The 21,617-nt window shown below is 35.8% G+C and overlaps 1 protein-coding gene across 3 annotated transcripts in view; it reads right to left on the bottom strand.

Annotated features, from left to right (window-relative positions):
* Positions 1–18,027, bottom strand: part of LOC113226834 — a 29,860-nt gene extending 11,833 nt beyond the window's left edge. For all 3 annotated transcript variants that reach the window (XR_003310148.1, XR_003310147.1, XM_026459606.1), the window contains exons 1-10: positions 17,891–18,027; positions 17,686–17,816; positions 16,909–16,993; positions 15,739–16,044; positions 15,331–15,459; positions 15,046–15,174; positions 14,589–14,789; positions 9,975–10,063; positions 9,835–9,896; positions 9,710–9,757 (exon numbers count right to left, since the gene is read on the bottom strand). Coding sequence is in view for 1 of the 3 variants with exons in the window: in XM_026459606.1 (XP_026315391.1) it covers positions 9,710–9,757; positions 9,835–9,896; positions 9,975–10,063; positions 14,589–14,789; positions 15,046–15,174; positions 15,331–15,459; positions 15,739–16,044; positions 16,909–16,993; positions 17,686–17,816; positions 17,891–17,894 (1,184 nt within the window). In the remaining 2 variants the exon portion in view is untranslated. The remainder of the gene's footprint in view (positions 1–9,709; positions 9,758–9,834; positions 9,897–9,974; positions 10,064–14,588; positions 14,790–15,045; positions 15,175–15,330; positions 15,460–15,738; positions 16,045–16,908; positions 16,994–17,685; positions 17,817–17,890) is intronic.
* Between the last annotated feature and the right edge of the window lie 3,590 nt (positions 18,028–21,617).

Genomic DNA, 21,617 nt, shown 5'->3' with positions numbered 1-21,617 from the left:
TATAATGAGACGCCATAAGTTGTCTTTTCGGTCAAGAACGCTTGTCTACTAGGCGTGACCTAGTAGACAAATAGAAAAACTAGACTAGTAGAAATAGACAAATTTTCAATTTATATTGCCGATAAATATTATGTAGTGAATATGCCTAATTATTAACTAGGTAACCTTGGACATGCAATTTCAAATAAGAACCTTGGTTAATTTATTTAAAAGTACCTTTCGAAAATATAACATTTTAAGTGCTTTTAATATATTTTTTAAATAAATCTTCTATATTATTCTAGTTAAAGAATTAATGAAAAACATAACATTATATTAATATAAATACCTAATGAACACGTGTAATTAGTATTCTATTAATAGTGTTCGCGTCTTGTTCTTGCTACACAAACTATCTTGATAATAATGTTGATAAATAAAGAATCCTTGTTGATCTTAAAAATGGTATTTATTTCGTTTACTTGATTACAAAATAAAACACGCGCTTGCTTATGACAATGCCTTGATTGCAAATGTGCAGAAATTATAACTAAATATAAAAACATAAAAATATAAAAATGCTGACGCGGTAACATACTTAATGTGCGGTATTAACCGTACATATTCCCGGGCCAGAGATGAAACAAGATAAAAAGAGATGTTAAATTAATAAAAAACACAAAAAAATATTTTTAACAATTAGGCAAGTTCAGAATTAAACATGTCGTGATATTTCCGCAACACGGGACTTGTCGATTTGTTCCTGGTACTGAAAGTGCGCGCCGTGGGGGCTGGTGCGTCTCGGTAACTTGTTCGCCGCTCACGCCGTGTTCCCTCCGCCGCCACCACCGCTGCTGCCGTTACTTGTGCCGGAGCTGCATGTTCTCTTCCTTGAACTGTATTGCCATTCTGTTCTCGCAGAGTACAGCACCATCTGTATGAAAAGCGCCGTACCAAAACTGCCATACCGATCACCACAATTATTCCCAATATAACATAAATCATCACATAATGATGGATATCATGAGATGATACTGTATCTGGCAGAATCTCATTGGCTTTCGTTTCTTCTATCTTGCTTTCTATGGATGATAATGCTTCTTTAAATTCTTCATGCGATTTGTTTGTCAGTTTATATGAAGGGATGCTGATATTAATTATGTGGTTGATTGGTGCTATTGTCGGGGTGTATAAATCCGGTGATACTCGTACTTCGCTTGTATGAAGTTTGTGAGGATATATCGTAAACTCTTCCGTCTTGATTATACACCCATGATTTATACTTAGAAGCCCTGCTCCCGCCAGCTGATGCGCCGTAATTTGATCCCCACACATTACTCGCACGTGACATTGCGCGCAGCAGGTGTATATGTAACTATTTACAATAAAACTTTCTTGCCATTTTTCTTTACATAAACTTACACTTGTTTTGCATTCTTTATTTTTCATTTCGCATAAACTGCTGTCATCTTTCATCCGATATTCAGGTTTTTGGCTGTGACAATAATATGTTTCCGACTGAACGTAGCATGCTTTTACATCCATTTCGCTCATTGATATAAAATTATCTTTCTTGATGTTCATAGCTACGTAATTTGATACTGGTGATAACGTAATAACCTTGTTTTCATTATATTGCGGTACAGGAACTATTCTTAAAATTTCATAAACTTCTCTACTTATTAGTGGTATCTTGATTTCAAAAAGTAGATATTCTTGCAGCATCCTTGTCTTTATCTTGATTAAATTGTATAACTTGCTTAAATCAGAGTGTATGTTATCAATCGGCAATAAAACATCTTTTGGTAATATACTTGATATAGTGCTCAATTCTTCAATTAACTGGTCTGGTGTCAACAAATGTACATTGAAACGTCCTTGATGAATATCTGTAATTGTATCCAGTAGTGTATTTTGTAGGTTTTTTAAGTTGCCGAGCAAGTTGTTTGCCATTATCGACCCAATTGTGAAATCATTAATGATGTTATTTATTTGTACCTTATTCTTCAGCGTTTCTATTGCGTTATCCAAAGTAATCATATGTTGGTTTATTACTTTGTACTGTTGATTCATAGTGCTCTCCATGCGTTTTAAAAGGTTGTTTTCCGACTCTGCTATTGATGTTTGATTTTTAAAGAGATTTACGATGTGTTTTTGATTTTCTTGTAATAAACGAATGTCTTTCTTGTATTGATCGGCAAATCTTTCGTCTAGCACTCCAAACAGGCTATTAGCTAGATATCCGACACCGTTGATAAGGCCTCGTCGCACGCGCCGTCTGGATGTCTGTTCGCTTAGTTGCTGACTTAGTAGCAGCTGATCGTAGTACTCGAGTTCCTCGATGCCATGACGTAATTGGATGAGTAACGCGTCACAGTGGGTTTGTTGCCGTATCATTTTACACGTTCTGTCCAATGTTTCTATATATGTTTCGAGTGCTCTTTTTCCATTCCAATAAGGTTCCATTTCATAATAAATTAAAAGCTTCCATTCATCCTTGATTAGTAACATGTTTGCTACCTTATCAAAGTAAAGACTTTGATTTGATTGGAATTTCGTAATGTTGACGTTTGCTGTAGAACTTGAGAGATAAGTTAAGAAGAACAAAAACATCATGATCATTGATGTGAAAAGGCTTCTCTTGTTGTTTCCAGTACTTCTTCTTGTTCCTTGTGATTGAGACTTGTTTTCGTTGATGGTGTTGCCGGTGATCGTTTTCTTGTTGCTTCTTGTTTCAGCATCATCTTCGCGACTTATAAGTTTAGATAGCTTGATTACTGGCCTTTTTATATATCCACTTTTCGTTTTTAGGGTGACCACTCGTACAAAGCCGTCTTGTCCTGGATGTAACTCTGCCACTCGGCCCATGATCCATTTACCTGGTGGAAGATTTTCTTCTTGTACAAGGGCGACGTCATTGATCTTTATATTTTCTGTTGGATGTTTCCATTTTGACCTTGATGTCAGTTGTGTTAAATATTCCGCTGCCCATCGCTTCCAGATATTTTGTAGTATTTGTTGAGTGAGATGCCAGCGCGTTCGTAAGTCTCTTTCAGTTTCTATAAGTGTGAGTACTGGACCGCTGGACAGAAAGTGAGAAGGAGTTATGTAATTTAGATCATCTGGGTCATCAGTTAAAGGACACAATGGCCTTGAGTTCAGGCACGCTTCGATCTGGGTTAGCAAGGTGAAGTATTCTTCATAGGTGAGCGTTTGCTCTCCAATGACTCTCTTCAAGTGGAATTTGAAGCTCTTGACAGCTGCTTCCCATAGGCCTCCAGCTGATGGCCATGCAGGTGCGTTGAAGTGGAATGAAATCTCCATATCGACTAGCTCTTGCTGTAGTCCCTTGTGTTTGAAGATTTCTATGATTTCTTGATATTCTTGCTGAATTATTCTGTTTGCGCCGACAAAGTTGCGTCCGTTGTCGCAATAAATGTCACTAGGAGTCCCTCTTCTCGCGGCCATTCGACGTAGTGCTGCGATGAATGCTGAGGTCGATAAATCAGAGACTAGCTCCAAATGTATGGCCTTGGTTACCATACAAACAAACACAGCCACATATCCTTTTAAGGTTTTTATACCACGGCCCTTGTTGGCTTTTAAAAGGACATATCCAGTGAAGTCCACTCCGGTATTTTGGAAGGGACGTGATGGATTGACCCTCGCTTCAGGTAGGTCTCCCATGATTTGTTTCAACATTGTCGGTTTTTGTTTTCTACAAGTCACACATTTGTGAACATGTTTTTTGATAGTTGTATATCCCTTCAATATCCAATATTTTTGTCTCGTGAATGCGAGTGTAACCCGAGCCCCGCCGTGTAAAGTGAGCTCGTGTGCTTTTTCTATAATTAATTCCGTCAAGCGATGGTATTGTGGTAGTATAACGGGATTTTTCATCTCACTGCTGATATTTGCAAATTGCAGTCTCCCTCCTACGCGTAGAACTCCCTCCAAGTCCAAAAACGGATTCAAATTCAGGATCTTGCTTCCTCGTGCTACTTGTTTCTTTTCTTTCAGACTGCATAATTCTTCTTCGAAAACTTCTCTCTGTACTTGTTTTATAATGATTTTTGTCGCTTCTCGTAACTCTAGTATAGTGAGATAAGGAGTGTTTTCTCTTAATTCCTTTTTTGTTCCAAATCTGCGGATCCATGCTACTACTCTCACAAGTTTTTGAAGTGAACTGTATTCAATCAGCATCTTCTTGATAAGATTAGGATTACTGTTTTGAATAACTGCATTTACTTGTTTTTGTGGTTTTGCTTCTTCGCTTGTAGTGTACGTAGCGTGTTCTTGTTTTTGTTCTAAATGCGAATATGTGGGGAGCCATGTGGGTCCTTGCCACCACAGAGCATGTTGTATTAACTGACTTGTTGTCAAACCGCGACTGGCACAGTCTGCTGGGTTTTCTGACGACTTGATGTAGTTCCAGCACTCGGGTGGCATTATTTCTGTTATTTTGCATACTCGATTGGCAACAAAAGGTTTCCACCTATCGGGACGTCCTTGCAACCATCCCAATACTGCCATCGAGTCGGTCCAACCATAAATCTTGATGTTTAGTTTTGATGAGAGAGATTGTTTGATTTTTTCCATCAATTTTGAAAGCAGCAGGGCTCCACTCAGTTCCAGTCGTGGTAAGGATACTTTTTTGTTACAGGGAACGAGTCTTGATTTTCCAACCAATAATTTTATTTCAGCTTGACCTGATTTTATAATTTTGCTATAAACGACGCATGCGTATGCCTTTTGTGATGCGTCGCAGAAACCGTGTAATTCGACTCGGTCTGTTGCGCCAGAGCCTAACCATCGTGGTATTTCAATAGTATTTATTTGTGTAATGTCGCTTTTTATTGATTCCCATTCATGATAAATCTCCTCCGGGAGCTTGTCATCCCATGTCATGCTAGTCTTCCAGACTTGTTGAAAAAGGAGCTTTAACTTCGTTGAGAGTGGGGTCAACCAACCCAGCGGGTCATATAATTGTGAAATGGCGGACAATAGAGACCTCTTCGTATTTTGTTTTTTCTGGATGTCAATTTTGCATTGAAAGGTGAACACATCTTGACAAGGTTTCCATATTAAGCCCAGTGTTTTTGTGGACTCAATTGTCTTGAAATTATAGTTATCTTGCTCTTTATTTGTTTGTTGTTTTTCTTCTTTGTTTGTTTTTTCTACTAAATCTTGATAGTTGGAGCTCCACTTTCTTAAGTTGAAACCGCCACTTTTTAGTAGATCAATTAAATCTTGTTTCAATTTTATGGCACCTTCCACAGTATAACTGCCATAAATTAAATCGTCCATATAGAAGTTATTTTCGAGCACTTGTGCGGCTTCTGGATAATTTTCTCTCTCGTCGCTTGCTAATTGATGAAGTGTCATCATTGCGAGAAAGGGTGCGGCCTTGGTGCCGTACGTCACTGTCGCTAGCTGGTAGACTCGCATCTGTTCATTTTGGTTTTCTCGCCATATGATTTTTTGAAGTGCTTGATCATCTTCATGTAACCATATTTGGCGGTACATTTTTTCTATATCGGCGATGAAAGCTACTTGAAATTGCCTCCATACTAAAATCAGATGTAAGATATCTTTCTGTAAGTTAGGCCCCTTACACATGCAGTCATTGAGGCTTAATCCGCTTGATGTCGTTTCTGATGCATTGAATACTACACGGTGTGTCGTAGTACTAGAGTCCGCTCGTAGCACGCAATGGTGTGGTAAGTAGCAATTTCGTGTCACGTTTTCGTAGCTGCTGTTTACAAGTTGCATATGACGTAATACTTGATACTCGTGCATAAACGAGCAGTACGCTATCTTCATCTCTTCATTTTTATAAAATTTTCTTTCTAATTGTTGAAATTGTGCGACAGCTTTGTATTTTGATTGTCCTAATTGATCGATATTAGATTTAAGTGGCAGTCTCACTGTATATCGTCCGTCGGCTGACCTTGTTGTCGTCGACTTATAAAATTCTATGCATTTATTTTCTTCGGTTGAATATGGATTATTTTCAGATAAATCTTCTATCTCCCAAAATCGCTGCATTTCTTCTAAATTATTAATAATGACGTTGCATTGCAGGGTTTGTATTTTTCCACACAAAATCCACCCTAGCTGCGTTTGTTGTGCAACCAGGTTATTTGTTCTGTAAATTCCTTCCATAATTATACTTGTGTAGGCATCAACCCCTAACAAAATGTCAATGGGCTTGCTTACATTGAAGTCAGGGTCGGCTAATTTTATTTTTTGAATAAATTCCCATGCTGGTTTAGGAAATGAGTCATTAGGCAAGTTTCTTGTCAAACTTTTTATAATGTAAACATCTGCTTGGAAGGTATAATTTTCAGAGATCGAGCTGCACTTGACGTTTGTCATCTCTGTACAGGCATTGTCCTTGATGCCAACACCTGTTATGATGCCTTTAGATTTGCGACGACGTAAGCCCAATATATTGGCAGCCTTGGTAGTGATTATGGATACTTGAGACCCTTGATCGATGAGTGCCCGCATTGTCTCATATTTTCCGTCAAATCTTTGTATTTTAACCAGAGCTGTAGGTAACAAAATCTCTGGAATGTCACATTGCTGCGCCACGTGACTCGTGAATTTTGTTGCTCCATCGCTAGGTGTCATATTATTTTTTGCATATGCAGAATGTAAAATGGTGTTATGACTTCCGTTGCACTCGCGGCATCGCTTGTTCGATGTACATGAAGTGCTACGATGATCCAATAGACAATTGATGCAAAGATTTAATCTTGTTATAGTTTGGCGTTTTTGATAGGGTGACATATCCAGAAAATTCTTACAAAAATATATTCCATGTTCAGTACTGCTACATATGGGACATTTTACTCGGCATCTTGTATTTGATTGAGCAATGGCTTTGTTGCTTGAAAAATGTTTCACGTTGTATGATTTTTCTAATCTGTTCGGTACTAATGGTCTCTGTTGGTAGCTTTCCTGCTTACGGCGCGCTGATTCCATTGTAGTAAATTTATTCTCGAGAAATGTCATAAAATCTTTCAAATTAGGTATCTCTCGCGGCTCTTTCAAGGACTCCAAATAATCATTATGAGTTTCCGCATCCAATTTCTGTGACAAAATGTAGACCAAAATTGGATCCCACGTGTTTATATTAATACCTAAATTCTTGATGGCATTTAGGCACTCCGTGGTGATGTCATGTAACCTTTTTATGTGATTGGCGTTACTTTGTTGTGTAACGGGAAGATTCATCATCGTGTTCATGTGTGTTGTAAATATTAATTTCTTGTTATTATATCTGTGGTTAAGGATTTCCCAACTTGTAATATAATTTTCAGAGCTAATCTGTAGATGTTGAATCAAACGCTCAGCCTCACCTTTGATCTTGCTTTTGAGGAACTGCATTTTCTGGGCGTTTGAGAGAGAATGATTACGGTGAATTGCCTCAGTAAACAAGTCTTTGAACGAAACCCATTGTTGGTATTGGCCGTTGAATACGGGTATATCGAGCTGAGGTGTCGATTTTTCTCTGTGTGAAACCGACCATAGTTTGGTGTTGATCGCTTTTTTGATCTCGTAATATTTTTGCTCGTTATGCGTGAACTTCGCCTCATATTGTAGGTTTGATTCATCCAATTCACTATCTATTTCCCAATGCAATAGATCTATCGCTTTCCACCTGTCTTGTAAAGTCTTAAGCGTATCTTCAAATTCCCATTTCTCTTGCATGGTGTCAATATTTATGTTGCTAACAGTCCGCGCAAACGCCTTGAAGTTGCTGAGCTGCTTTTTTAACATTTCATCCAATCTACTGTTGCTACCAGTGTTTGTTTTACACTCATTATTCCAGTCGAAGGTTCTTGCTTGCGTCGTTCTTCCGTGTGTTATAAGAGTGTCCTCATCGTTGTTCAGAGGCTGTAATAATTGTATATTACGAGACGTAGTTGGCTTTTCACCTTCAAAATTCCTACTTTCATGCGTCTTGCTGGGTTGCAGTGCTGCAGGAGACAGTTTTGAAGTGCCGCCGAAGCTTTCTTCTTCAATATATAGTTTGACTTCTAAATACACTTGTTCGGTTTTCTTGTAACAATCCCCAACGAAATAATCATCATCAGATGTTAAGAACTGCGTCAGTTTCTCATGATTCGCTTTAAATTCGTTCCAAAGACTGTCTAATGTCACCAGACGTCTCTTGATAAGATCTGGTGTTCGACGTGTAGGACCATCTTTCTTAAAGTTGATTAGAACCTTCTTGATTTGTTCTACTAGTAAGTCTTGTTGATAAAGTAGGTCATTCACATCCATGGTAATGTAAATACGCGAGTAAACTTGATAAAAAAATAACTTGAAGCTTGCTAAATATAACTTGTAATATAAATGTTGTTTACTTAGGTACCTTTCTTGTTAATAAAATGTTCAAATGTGCACAAACTTGATTCTGTATGTGGGTTTGTATTTCACAACAAAACTTCCACACTTGTTACTTGTTGTAATGCTTGATGCTTGCTGGTTCCTGATAGGTTAGCGCCTAATGTGCTCACGAGTGCTATATGCGCCTTCTCAATCCAGCCGGTGAGACCCGCTTGTGGGAGGCCGACTGTACCGATTCGCTAACACTCGAAAAACACAAAAAGACCACTAACTCGCTGCTCGAAGGACCAATGTTCGCGTCTTGTTCTTGCTACACAAACTATCTTGATAATAATGTTGATAAATAAAGAATCCTTGTTGATCTTAAAAATGGTATTTATTTCGTTTACTTGATTACAAAATAAAACACGCGCTTGCTTATGACAATGCCTTGATTGCAAATGTGCAGAAATTATAACTAAATATAAAAACATAAAAATATAAAAATGCTGACGCGGTAACATACTTAATGTGCGGTATTAACCGTACAAATAGAATTATAGATAACAGATTCGCGTTAGAATTTTCGCTATGTTGCCGCTCTGATCACGTAACGTAATAATAGTACGAGTAAGTGATGGGTAACCCTGCCACTTCACGCACATATTTGGGCGTGTGCAGATAGCGCCTTGCTGTATGTAGTAGTAGGTAAATAACTTTCGACCGTTGTATGGAGTGTCCGGGGTGTGACTTGGACGCAAATGTTGGTGCTCTAGTATTATGTGACTGGTCAGCGTTTACAATGATAAAAATATGTAAGTTCATGTAAATGAGACCAAGGACCAAAAGAGTTAAACGTTAAGAAAATTTTAGCTTGCAAATTATAATGTTGTTGTAATGCAATTTGGAACTCAGCGTCCATGATAATTAGTGGTGGGGTAATCGGATTCTTTTTATTTATATATCGTGTTGTTTGTTAACGTGAAATCTGCTTTTGTATCGAAAAACTCCCGCGAAACTGGGATAATCGAAATGATTTAGCCAATATAAAAGTTAATGTAACAATTAAATTTATTTTTATCACGTTTATTTATACATTACGTATACATCCCAAGATGTACGAAAAAAAAAAACATTTTAAATAGCTTCCATAATTTGATAGCAACTCACGGAAAAATGAAACTAGGTATAAAATATCTAAATATCCAACCACAATGATAATACAATGTTTACATAGTACAGTATCACTGACTGATATACAATTTGAATTCTATCTCTCTTATATTTTGACTTCAAGTTTGTACGACTACTCTGAAACACCTACTATCCATAGCAAGAGATGTTTACACTACATAGAGACTGTGTGCATGATTAAAAAGTGAATACTTACAATATCTTTCTATTTTCTGTACAGAATCGGGCCACATGCCTCCGCAAACTAAGAAAATAATTTTGATTAGACATCTACTATTACAATTATTCTTAGGTTTATTCTATAACTAAAATAATATTTACCTAAACAATCTCGAGAAAGTCCTCGTACAAAAAGAACAACGATAGCGTCGTCGGGATACGTTCTACAAAAAAATGATTAATAATTAATTCTTTATTTATTGGAAAAAGTAAACATTCTTGGTATTACAAATTCTGAATACCTTATGGGCTATAGTTGTATGTTTTTGTAATAACGCTTCCGAGCTGAAAGCTTTTTCGCATTGGAGACATTGTCTAACATTGGGAAAAGCTGAAAAATAAATTGATATTTTTATTAAACGACAGGAATTCCGACTCAAGTCATCATTAATATGTTGAATTGTACGTACATATAAATGTGTATTTCAAAGATCGATTTAGAGTACAGTTTATACGACTGATCAGCCGATCAAATTCGGAAGTAGAAAGACATCCGATTGATATTAATTTTATTAATTCAGGCATTGCTATTCGGTTTTTCAGGTTCAATGTTGCCATTTGAATTACAGAGAGGCAGTAAGACAGACCTTTTGACATGTACAATGCATCTTATCTTGCCTGGACAATATTTCTCTTAAGACGAAATAGTATCGTGGTTGCATAGGTTTAAGCGTGCGAGGTAGACGAGGAGAAATGCGTTGCACGATATTTAAATATTTGCTTTTTAAAAATAATAGTTATTTGTTAATGCAAAGTTGTTGTTTGACGCGAGTGCTTGTAGCTAGCGGAGGAGCCTAAGATTAGAATCCAATCAAAAATAGAATCCTAAGTGTAGCGAAGATTTCAAGACACGAGACGCAAAATGACTTTGCTGCCAAACGAAACACACAACTTTTCACCTCACTATAGCGAGGAAAATGGTAGATGAAAGAAAAACAATTGAACTATAACAAATAAGTTTTAATAAACAAAATTAGTTATCGTTGTCAATTTAATGTCAAGAATAATAAGAATACCTTATTATTGTTGTATATAAGAAAACCTTTTCCACGCTAACGTGGAAAAAACGTCTTAACGACAGAAAGCCTTTCCGAGCTAGTGAGGTGAAAAATATATTCTTTTATAAAATAAGCTCTTAGTCCCTTTAAGTATTTTGTTATAGCAGACGGGTAAGAAAATATCATTGAAATATCTCTAATAACAATTGAATGAAACTGATTTTTCTATAGATGAATGTATTAAAAAATTAAATTTTGCTGTCTTTTTTAATTTTTTTAAATTATACATATATTAAAAGTTTAATTCAATCGTGTTTCAGGCCCCATAATTAACTACCGGTCTCTATCTTCTGTTTTCATGAATAATAAAAAAATTGAGTTCGTATTTTTTATGTCGATAACCAATGACATTATTATCGCCGCCTTTTCAGCCTCAACCGATTTTACGTGTGGTCGAAATACGTCATAAAATTTGTATTCTGTTGGGTCTAACTTCACCTTAACTCAGACAACAGTTCTATAATGTATCAAAATACTAAGCTTATACTTTTTCATATTGCACTCTCACAATACTCGTTGAATAGCAGAACCTACAGAAGCCTCTAAAATTACTAAGCAAAAAAACTCGATATCGACGAAATGTAACACGGGCAACGCCAATAATCAAAAAGATTTGTTCCCTGAACGCTATAACTTGCGGTTTCCAAGGCGAGAATGAATAGGCATTATACTGGTGCATGCCCCATTGTTCATTTCATCGTTACTTTTCATCAGGTGAGATGATTAGTTGTTATTCGTTTTGTTCATAGGTAACCATACTATAGGTACTTGAAAAAATAAATACATAAACCATACTATACTTGATAAAATAACCACGTATTTAATGTATCCAAAGTTAGATGGAGACCGCCTATTTTTAGTCTACTCAAGATGTTTAATAAACTTATTTTAATGCGCTCGATCGTTACTGTTATTTAAAAGCAATAAATATAACGAACGTAAGACCTATTACAGAGGATCCTGGTTTGGGCGCTAGACACATCTTTATACTCACCTGGTTTTGTGTCTTTTATAATAAAGTTATTAATATATTAGTTAGTCGAAAGTATATCAGATAATTCAGGCGATCAGCGCAATTATACTTAAATACATAATTATTTTACATTTGGATGCTATTTTCATGTATAAAACACAATAATAATTAAATATTTTTTATATATGAAAATAGCATCCAAATATAAAAAAAATACTATCATAAAATGCATGTCAAAACAGAATATGTGGGTTACACTACTATTGCGCTGATAGCCTAAATTAGTAGTTTTACGCTGCAACACTGAGCCGGAAAAACAACATCAACGCTACCGGGTCCCAATTCAATCAACATTCTAAAACACTGGTCATTGTAATTCCATTGAGGGTCCGCTAGATATATGTATAATATTTGTTATTTTCCTAAAATCTAGTTGCAATGGTAGTCCAGTCTCAATATAGTGTCAGTGGAATGGTAGAGATGACATTCATTTATTCAATCAATCACTGACAAACGATGTTGCCTTACTACTATGGAAATATTCATATCTTATTTTTTATCTCGTTTAAGCAGCAATTTAGATTTCAAATGAAATGCATTTTATTTATATCAAATAATTGGTAGACGTTAAAGAGCAGATTACCAAAGAAACCGATCTCAAAAGTTCGTGGAACTACATCTATTTGCCAAGTTTTATTGACACCGGTTACCGGAAAGTGCGCGAAACCGGAGTCATCCCCTAGTTTGCCACCCTTAGAGAGGGAATATATTCTTCAAATTTAAACGGGACCACTACTGAGGCACCCTCTTTCCAATGGTTCACTAATGCCGGGAGTAATCGCTTAACATACATACAAAAAAACAGTCCAATTAAGAACCTATTCCTTTTGTTCAAGGCGGTTAAAAATTAAAAATTGCAATGGCACTTGAATAGTAGCTCGATAGCTAACCACTGACAAACCACTACTCTAAACTTTTAGCAGTATACCAAACGTACAAAACCCTTCCATTGACACTATCGACACACAACTGAAATGATTTAAAATTAGCACACTTGGGGGCAAGGCTGTTACTCTATGAGTCGTATTCTAGAACTCTACTCAATGCTCAAGTCAGGATTGCACTGGAAACACAAGTACTGGAAATACGACCCTAATGGCAGGGACTTGAGTATGATTTCGAGTGCTTTAAACCATACTCAAATCCTGACTTGAGCATTGAGTAGAGTTCTAGAATAAGGCCCTAAGACTCAATTTTATTGCCACGGTACGAAACGAAATTCTGTAACAAAATTGTACATGACATAATGAACTTTATGTCAATAGTGACACTTACAAACTAAACATGAGCCACAAAAAACAGGTCGTCTTCACAAGAATTCTCGCGGTCTCGGGAATTTCCGCAGTTATCGTATAGTTTTTTGTACCTTACGCATGTTGTAAAGTTCATTATGTTGTTGTTATAAAATTCGCTTCAATTTCGTTCTGCGGCAATGTGAATTGAGCATTAATTCCCTTACATGGTTAACCCAGAATTTCTGTGAAAAATATGACAAATCTATTCAACGAAAAAGAAATTTACTTAATTAAAAATTAAGTAAATTTCTTTAATTTTCCTTTTCACCTGAAATTTTCCTTATCACCATAAGCAACAACATCAATACAATAAATTAGTAAGCGATTGCAGAAAATCGTATGCGGAATATTCTCGACAGTATCGAATTACTAGCAGAGCTTCAATAACGATCAATGTAGTAAGAAATATTGCAATTATCGTATGAACAGAGTAGTCGCCTGTAACAAATTTTAGACTCTATTTTAAAAAGTGAAATGCTGTTTTGCTAAAATACATGAAGACCTATATACTATTAATTATGATTGGCTCTTTGCAGCAGTGTAACAAGCTATAGCCTACCAGCATCAATGAGCGTCTAGTTGGGAGAATATTCCTACACAAGTAGGAAGTCTTGGATTCGATTCCCACCAGGGGGTCTGCATGTCATTCCGAATCATGCGCAGCTTAAGTTATTAACAATGGTTGGGAAAAGGTATTCCACATATGTATTCCATACATGTATAAATATAGCTGCAAGGAGCGACAGAGAGTGTTAAAACCACCAAATATTAATTAACTATTTGTTGTATTCCGGAAATGGTTTTACTGCCTGGTTGCCGTTCCGTCAATGTGCGAGGCGCAGAGCGATACCTAAAGCTAGGGAGGGGCAGAGAATGACCATTCTCAATACTTTTTTATTCTCTGCTTTGGTAAAAGGTCAGTTATATACTGCATTTTTACAAGACACCATTAAAATTACTTCAAAATCCAACTTCGACTTCCTAGGTCAGTAGTTTTGTCCTACGATGCAGTAAAACCATTTCAACAACAATCGAGAAAACCTAAGCACTTGATAATATATTATATGTACACATATATAGATATGTACAGATATTAATTAATTAATATATGTACATATGTATGTATCTATATATGTGGAAAACAACTTTTTCCGACCATTGTTTAATAATCAACATTAGCATTAACAGCGAAGGAAAACATCGTTATGAAACCTGAATATCAGAGAAAGCTCTCAGAACCCTCTCCTTAGCGGAGGACCGCGGAAAGTTGTAGGCTTTATGTGAAGGTGACGGAGCCCACTCACGTTAGAATGAAAATTAAATATAAAATAATTTTCAAATCAGCTTCAGTAGACTGGGCTGAGAAGTAGAAATAGGCCAAAATTCAGAAAAAAAAAAGAAACTTTCTCTACTCGTGAATTTTCCGGGAGTACCCATGAAATGTGTATATGTATTTATTTAAAGGCTCACCTTTAGTTAAATCAAGGATTGGTTGTCCGCTTGGCAAATTGTGTTGCACAGCATATTGTTTGCTATATCCAAGCCTCAGAGGCACTCGAGGCATTAAAGTTTTTACTGAAATGCCATACAATTCACTGTCTTCTTCATAAAGCCATACATTTGCTGTGTCTTGCGTGCCTATTGGGAGGAGACCCAGCCAGTTTGACTTATCTAGAATATGGAAAAATAAAATCGTTAAGTTTTACAAGCCAACGAAAAGTATTTTTATGAATTCTAAATACATATAGCCAATTTCGAATGTGGAAAATACTTCAGCGACATTTTAATTTTAGGTTATGGGCCCAGTAGGCTTTCACAGATTAGCAATGAATAGATCTGTTCAATGGATGTTATTATCACTTAAACATGTGTACAAGTATGTTTTATCAGTATTGAAAAAGGTGTTATTTTATTACTTCAGACTAACCTTTATCTGACACATCCACATATGTGACACAGTGTTCTTCACGGTTGACGAAAAATATGGGTTTGTTATTCAATACCGATTCAAATATTATTTCATCAGCTTCTGCAAGGCATATTTTTGTGCATATTCCTGAAATGTTACAATGTATACTGAAAAAGATGTAGTGTTTCGTCTCTTTCGTCAACATGCTGCTCTGGTTATAATCTACAGTAACGGCCACTAATTCTTTTAACAAGCACTTCCCTGAACCTAAAACTTTAAATACGGAGGAATACATCTGCCTACCTTTAATAGGACCGAATCGCACGTGCATTGGAAGATTTCGTCGTGGATATATGACGTCACGGTGCATTCGCAGTATGGCTGGCAACACAGCTATGGCTCGAGGTGGCACTGCCCTATCTGGTATGTGGACTATAATAAAATATAACAATGTTGTCTAATATGTGATTTAATTTTATTTTTTTATTTTTTTTAATATTTTTTTGTGACCACAAAGCAGCACTGCTGGGCTCCAGATTCAATGTTAAAAGGACCCAATGCATACTGACACAGGGATTTAAGATCTTATGTCCCATCATCAGTTAGTATGCTCCAGTAACTTGCCGTATCATTACCATAAGCTGCTGTTAAATTTGGGTTCAACAAATGATGCCATGAAGTGAAATAACACTGTTTTACAAATATACTTACAATAATTTGGTATAATACAAGTTTTACTTTTGAACTCCTTAACATTTTCTTTAAAAACAATTCTAACTTTAGATTCTTTAGGTCTTTTCTTGGGTTGCACATTATTTTTGTTTGTCTCTGTAATTGGCGAAACAGTTATCATTGGGGGTGCACTGGGTTTAACCAACATTGGCGGGGCACCACATGCAACCAGTTGTTCTTTCACAGGAACCACATTAAGATTTGGCTTCAACTTCCTTTGCGGTATGACTTTGTGAAGTTCTTCATTACTAATACAATATGTTACATTTTCGTGTTCTATGCCAGCTGAAAATATATAAAAATTGTTTTAATTATTAAGGTAAAAAAATTTTTTATTAAGGTTTCCTTTAAAAACGACTTTTGCACAGCAGTAAGACACGTGATACTGTGTATAGTAATAAGACGTATATGTAATCAGCGTTTCGGTTTCAGGGGTATGGGATGCTGCTAAGATGATTTTAAATTGAATTATAGTTATATTTTTACTACCCCATAAATCAGTGAAAGGTGGATTAATCGAGTTAAATAATTACAATGATAAGTTCACATTTCGTTTTAGTAAAGATAGATAACCAAAATAAAATATTTGTAACATTTCAAATAAAAATCCATAGTAACTTGTAACATGATTTTATAAAAAATTTGCATACTCAAAATATGATGGGTGTTTTTGCCCCTTCACCAACCTTTAACTAGACTTACTAGTTACTTATGATCTGTAATATGTAATAAAGATTTTTTATTTTCTATACTTAACAGAGCAAATCCTGGAACTTATCCAGATGTTTGCTCAGTTATAGCAGGAGCAGTTGCAAAATTAAAATCATTACAATTATATTACATTGCATAAAAATATTTTTCTCAACACTTTAACTGTGCAGGACATATAATTGAATGTTATACACATATATGAATTCTGGCAGTGTATGTCACAACAAGTGTTTATATACTAAGCATTTCAACAGTTCTATGTGTGCTCTATGGGACTGCAGCTAAGGAGTTAATATTGTCAACATGTTGGACACTGCCACAGGGGCTAAAATTTCATAAATCCAATTATATTTTGCCTTAGTACCTAATTTGCTAATGTCTTCTTTTGTACAATTTTTTGAAATAATCCGAATAGAAACTACTATTAATTGTACTCACCAGGGTTAAATCGTGGTTGTTGCTGTAATTCTTCTGTAGTATGCTGCGAAGTTTGGGCAAAGTAATCATTCTTCAGAACCGCTTCCTAAAAATTATGTAAAAATGTTGACAAATTAACTCGTCACATGTGAAAGTACAGTCAACAGCACTTCAAGTTATACACTTTTGTTTGAATATTGCCTCCAGTGAAACAGCACAAGATCTATCAATGTGTAGATTGATGTGCTGCCGTCTGTATGATCATCAAAGGCGCGTGGCTTCCTCAATGATTTCGACAGCGTAGCATTCTAAAGCCATGTGGTGTCTCTAATGCATGTCTATGTTTTCATTTACTGTTTAAAAAAATATTAAAAAAAAGTATTACACACAGTGGTGGAATGTAGCAGAATTTTTGTATCATAGCATAATTAATTTTATGATTCATTATTTAACATCCAAACTAAACATGAGACAAAATCTTCCATTCTGTCACAATATAAATTGAGCCTTACAGACACCACATATATCAGTAGAAGGCATCACGGGTTAATAGTTTTATTTATGATAATAGAACAAATCATGTTGCGCACTTTACTTTGGCGTTACAAATTCATTAATTTAATTACTAATCTTAAATTAATTTAATGTCTTTTTGGTATGATTTCTTTAATTTAAAAAAAAAATCAGTATTATACCTATATAAGTAATATAAAAAATATCAGAGCCAGTACAACATTCGCACACTTTGAGTTAATAAACAGAAAAATTTAAAGAAGGCAAAATTATAGTAACACTTACATCAATCAACAGTTGAAGCGGGACAGTAGTTTCTTTAGAACCTGTATTGCAATTCGTAAGTTGGAGGACGTACAACGAACCCTCGCTTGTTTGAAAAGCAACAGACTCCAAATTCTGATTGTCGGACGCATCTTTAACACAAAAAATTCCGATTCCAAAATAAGTTAATTTTATGACGACAATGATACATAAAAAGAGTACTAACCCATAATTCCCTATTGTTCCGGACCACACATTATACACGAAAATACAATTAATAAACAATAAAATCTTAATAATCAATGTAAAGAAAAGGTACAAAATTATAATGGAAAATACAAATATAAACAAACATCTCCAGCTGATGTATAATGTAAAACAAAAGTCAATAGTTTTTTTTTAATATTAGTTTCACGGCATCGGAATAAATCAATCGAGCCAAATCTTCAATTCTTTTTCCTGTCTTTTAAATAAAACTATTAACGTGACAATGACAGTTGATGTCAGTAGTGGGCGGGAAATTTAATTTTTTCTTTTTATCTACCCAGTGGGTCGATTTAGAAACTTACGTTAACTCAGGTGTCGACCGATTCGAGTTAATATTATAACGATTTCTTTTCATTTTTATTCACAACATCCGAATCGAACGTTAATCTGACGTATTCGAAAGCGAACCGAAATGACGTCACTCCGACGACACGATTACTCGGACTTCTCGATCGGCAACAAAATACAAACGATATTATGGACCCCGATTCAGAACTCTTCGATATTTTAACCGAATCGTTTGGATATCGTTCTCGTATCGACGAAGGGCGCTTTACGAGCTATTCAGAACATACGAGTTAAACGTTTGATTCAGATGGAGACGATATCGTTATACAACAATGTTTACGGAGTTAGTCGGTGAAATAGATTTTATGAAAAATTAAAATCCTTATAACATTTTTAAGACTTTAATAAGAAAAATATAGGAATAGTCTACAATAATATAATAAAAAATACAGAAGTCTTGGATTAAAATAAATTAATAAAATTTAACAAAATCCAGACTTTATTTAAAATAATAAGAGATTTCCATATTTACATTCTTGCTTTGTAAAAAAATAGGACGTTCGGTAACTTTCATATGTATACATACCACATCAACAGAATCTAGGGATATTTTATATTTCATCAAATATCAAAAAATGTAAGAATCATTTTCTGATATAGTAAATAGAAAATGATAGGTCATTTCAAGATCTTTAAATGAACAATTAAAACATTTCGTGATTCTTTTCTTTTTAATTAAAAAATAAGTTTATAGCCGCAGATAATTAGCATGATACAAAAATTTCATGTCGTCATATTATAAAACTATTAATTTTAATTAAAATTGAAAAGCTCACAAAAATTCAATTATTAATAATCAGTGTTGCCACCTCTTACATTAATTACACATCGACATCGATTGTTCGTACTTAAAATTAAATTGTCAATATCTTGCTGCGGTACGAGGATGGGACCTCGTTCTTTGCAAGTGTCATAAAGTTGTTGTTCCGTCGTCAAATTTGGCGGGAAATCTCTCCAAGTCTTTCGATGCTCGATAGGATTTAAGTAGGGCGACCATACAGGCCAATCCAGAACTTGAATGAGCGCCGTATGGAAAGGAGCATTATCGCGCATGAGTAGAAATTCCTGTCCCATTTGGATTCTGCGTGGGACAATAACAGGCTCTACTACGTCCTCGTGGTATTTTCGTGCAGTCATGCTGCCTTGGATCCAAATGAGCTGAGTTCGTCCACCAAGACAAATTCCTGCCCACACCATGATTGTCCCGCCTTGGTATAAGTGAACTTCCTGAGGGTGCCGTAGACGGCTGGCTCTCCCTGGAGTTCTCCAACCGCGTGTTCTTCGTGAATCCGGATGAAACCCAAACCGGGACTCATCGGTAAACAGTATCGGAGGCCGTTGTTAGTCCCTCCACGGTAAATGCTCCCGAGCCCACGAAAGCCGCCGACCGCGATGCCACGTCGCAATGCTGGAACACGTAGCGGTCTTCGAGAATGAAGACCAACTTCATACGACCTCCTCCGCACGGTTTGGTCGCTTACCAGCAGCTGGTGGTCTTCCTGGAGCCTTTGTACTAGTTGCATCGCTGTGATATTGGGTTGTCTTCTGGCAGTCGTTTGGAGAAATCGATCCTGTCTCTGCTACTACGCAGATATCTACCCGTGTGCCGTTCAGACATATCCCCAATACTGCGATATCGTGACGTTTTGGCTGGTGTGTAGAGCCTCAGAAATGACGCGTTGAAAAGCATGTTCTAACATGCCCACGGCTCGTAACTTTTTATCTCGACTCAAATGACGACGCGACTTGACTCATAAAGCTCACACGACACGTTAAATTAAAAAAGAAAACATCTCTTTTCTAATTAATATCAATAAAACAATTTTAATTTTCCTTGTCATAACGGATTACTAACAATTTTGCCGCCGTATTTTGTTTTTTTTTTTATTTATATTTTTAAATTTTGAAAATAGAATAAAGAAGAGGTTTCATTACTTTTTATAGAAATTAAAAAGATTTTAAGCTATGGGTCGTATTCTAGAACTCTACTCAATGCTCAAATCAGGATTGCACTGGAAACACAAGTACTGTAAATACGATCCTAATGACAGGGACTCGAGTATGATTTCGAGTGCTTTAAACCATACTCAAATCCTGACTTGAGCATTGAGTAGAGTTCTAGAATACGGCCCTATAAGTCGTAAATAATTTAGGATTAGGATATCCCTAGATTCTGTTGAAGTGTGTTTAAATAAACATCGTAGACTATTTTCCCATCCTCTAAGATATGCATGCAATGATAATAGACTGCTTTTTTTTAAATGTTAATGTATTTTTTAACTATTTTCCTCGTATTGTTTTTCTTTAACGGATACAGGATTATTATAATTTAATATGATTTCGTTTATTTTTATTGTACGATAAAAGATAAACGAAATTTTTATTGTAAAAAAAAATATTGTACCTACAGGTGTACTTTATTTGTTTCCATCCTCTAAGGTGCACATACAAGGAGTAAAAAAAAGGTGTACACGTAGTACAAGTAGGTATAAATGTAGGAGGTACTGGTATGTGGTCAGGTATGTACTATTAGATTTGTAGGTAATAAAATTCCAAAAAAACTTGAATTTCTTACTTCCGTTATACTATATCGGACATATTACGTTATTCAAAACAAAACAAATGCGTCAATTAACCAGCTCCATTAGTAACAATCCAGTCGGAGTAGTAAGAAACTCGAGCATTTACTCCTGGGTAGTGGTAATGAGCGCAGCCATATCCCCATGATGTAACACCGACAAGTATGTCGCCTTGGTGAGCTAGAGGACCGCCAGAATCACCTTGGCATGCATCTTTGCCACCCAAGTTAAGGATACCAGCGCATAACATGCCGTTAGTGACGTCAGGCCAATCCTCAAAATTAGACTGAGTTTTAAGGTTAGCGTACCGCGCTGCGCACATTTCTTGGTTAATAATGTTTATGTTTACATGCTGCAATGTCTCGGGGTAAGTAGCATTGCCCTGTAAGACAAAATCTGGATTGGTTATATGCAACTTCTCGTACGTACCTATTTAATACAGGATATATCGCGTATCAACGTTGCGCTGTAAATTACCATCACGTCATGATATTGAACCTGAGATTATGGTTTAATAAAAAAACAGTGCTTGAAACCATCCTGTTATCGGTTTGTAAAAAGAATGAGTAGATCTAGGTATAATAATAAAATTGTGTTTTATGGATTGAATTAATCATTATTTCTGCTAATAAAGCTACCGCTTTAATACAGCGTGTAATCGTTAAGTGTGCCCAGGCGATTATTTCATAATGTCATATTATATATATGTATGTATATACAGGGTTACTGGTTAAGTCGACCTATTCCCGTTAAGGGCGT

This window comes from Hyposmocoma kahamanoa, unplaced genomic scaffold, assembly GCF_003589595.1.
Source record: "Hyposmocoma kahamanoa isolate Upper Pololo Valley unplaced genomic scaffold, ASM358959v1 202, whole genome shotgun sequence".
NCBI classification, from domain to species: Eukaryota; Metazoa; Arthropoda; class Insecta; order Lepidoptera; family Cosmopterigidae; genus Hyposmocoma; species Hyposmocoma kahamanoa.
The sequence above is the reverse complement of the archived record's forward strand: the minus strand, read 5'-3'. Positions and strand labels throughout refer to the sequence as shown.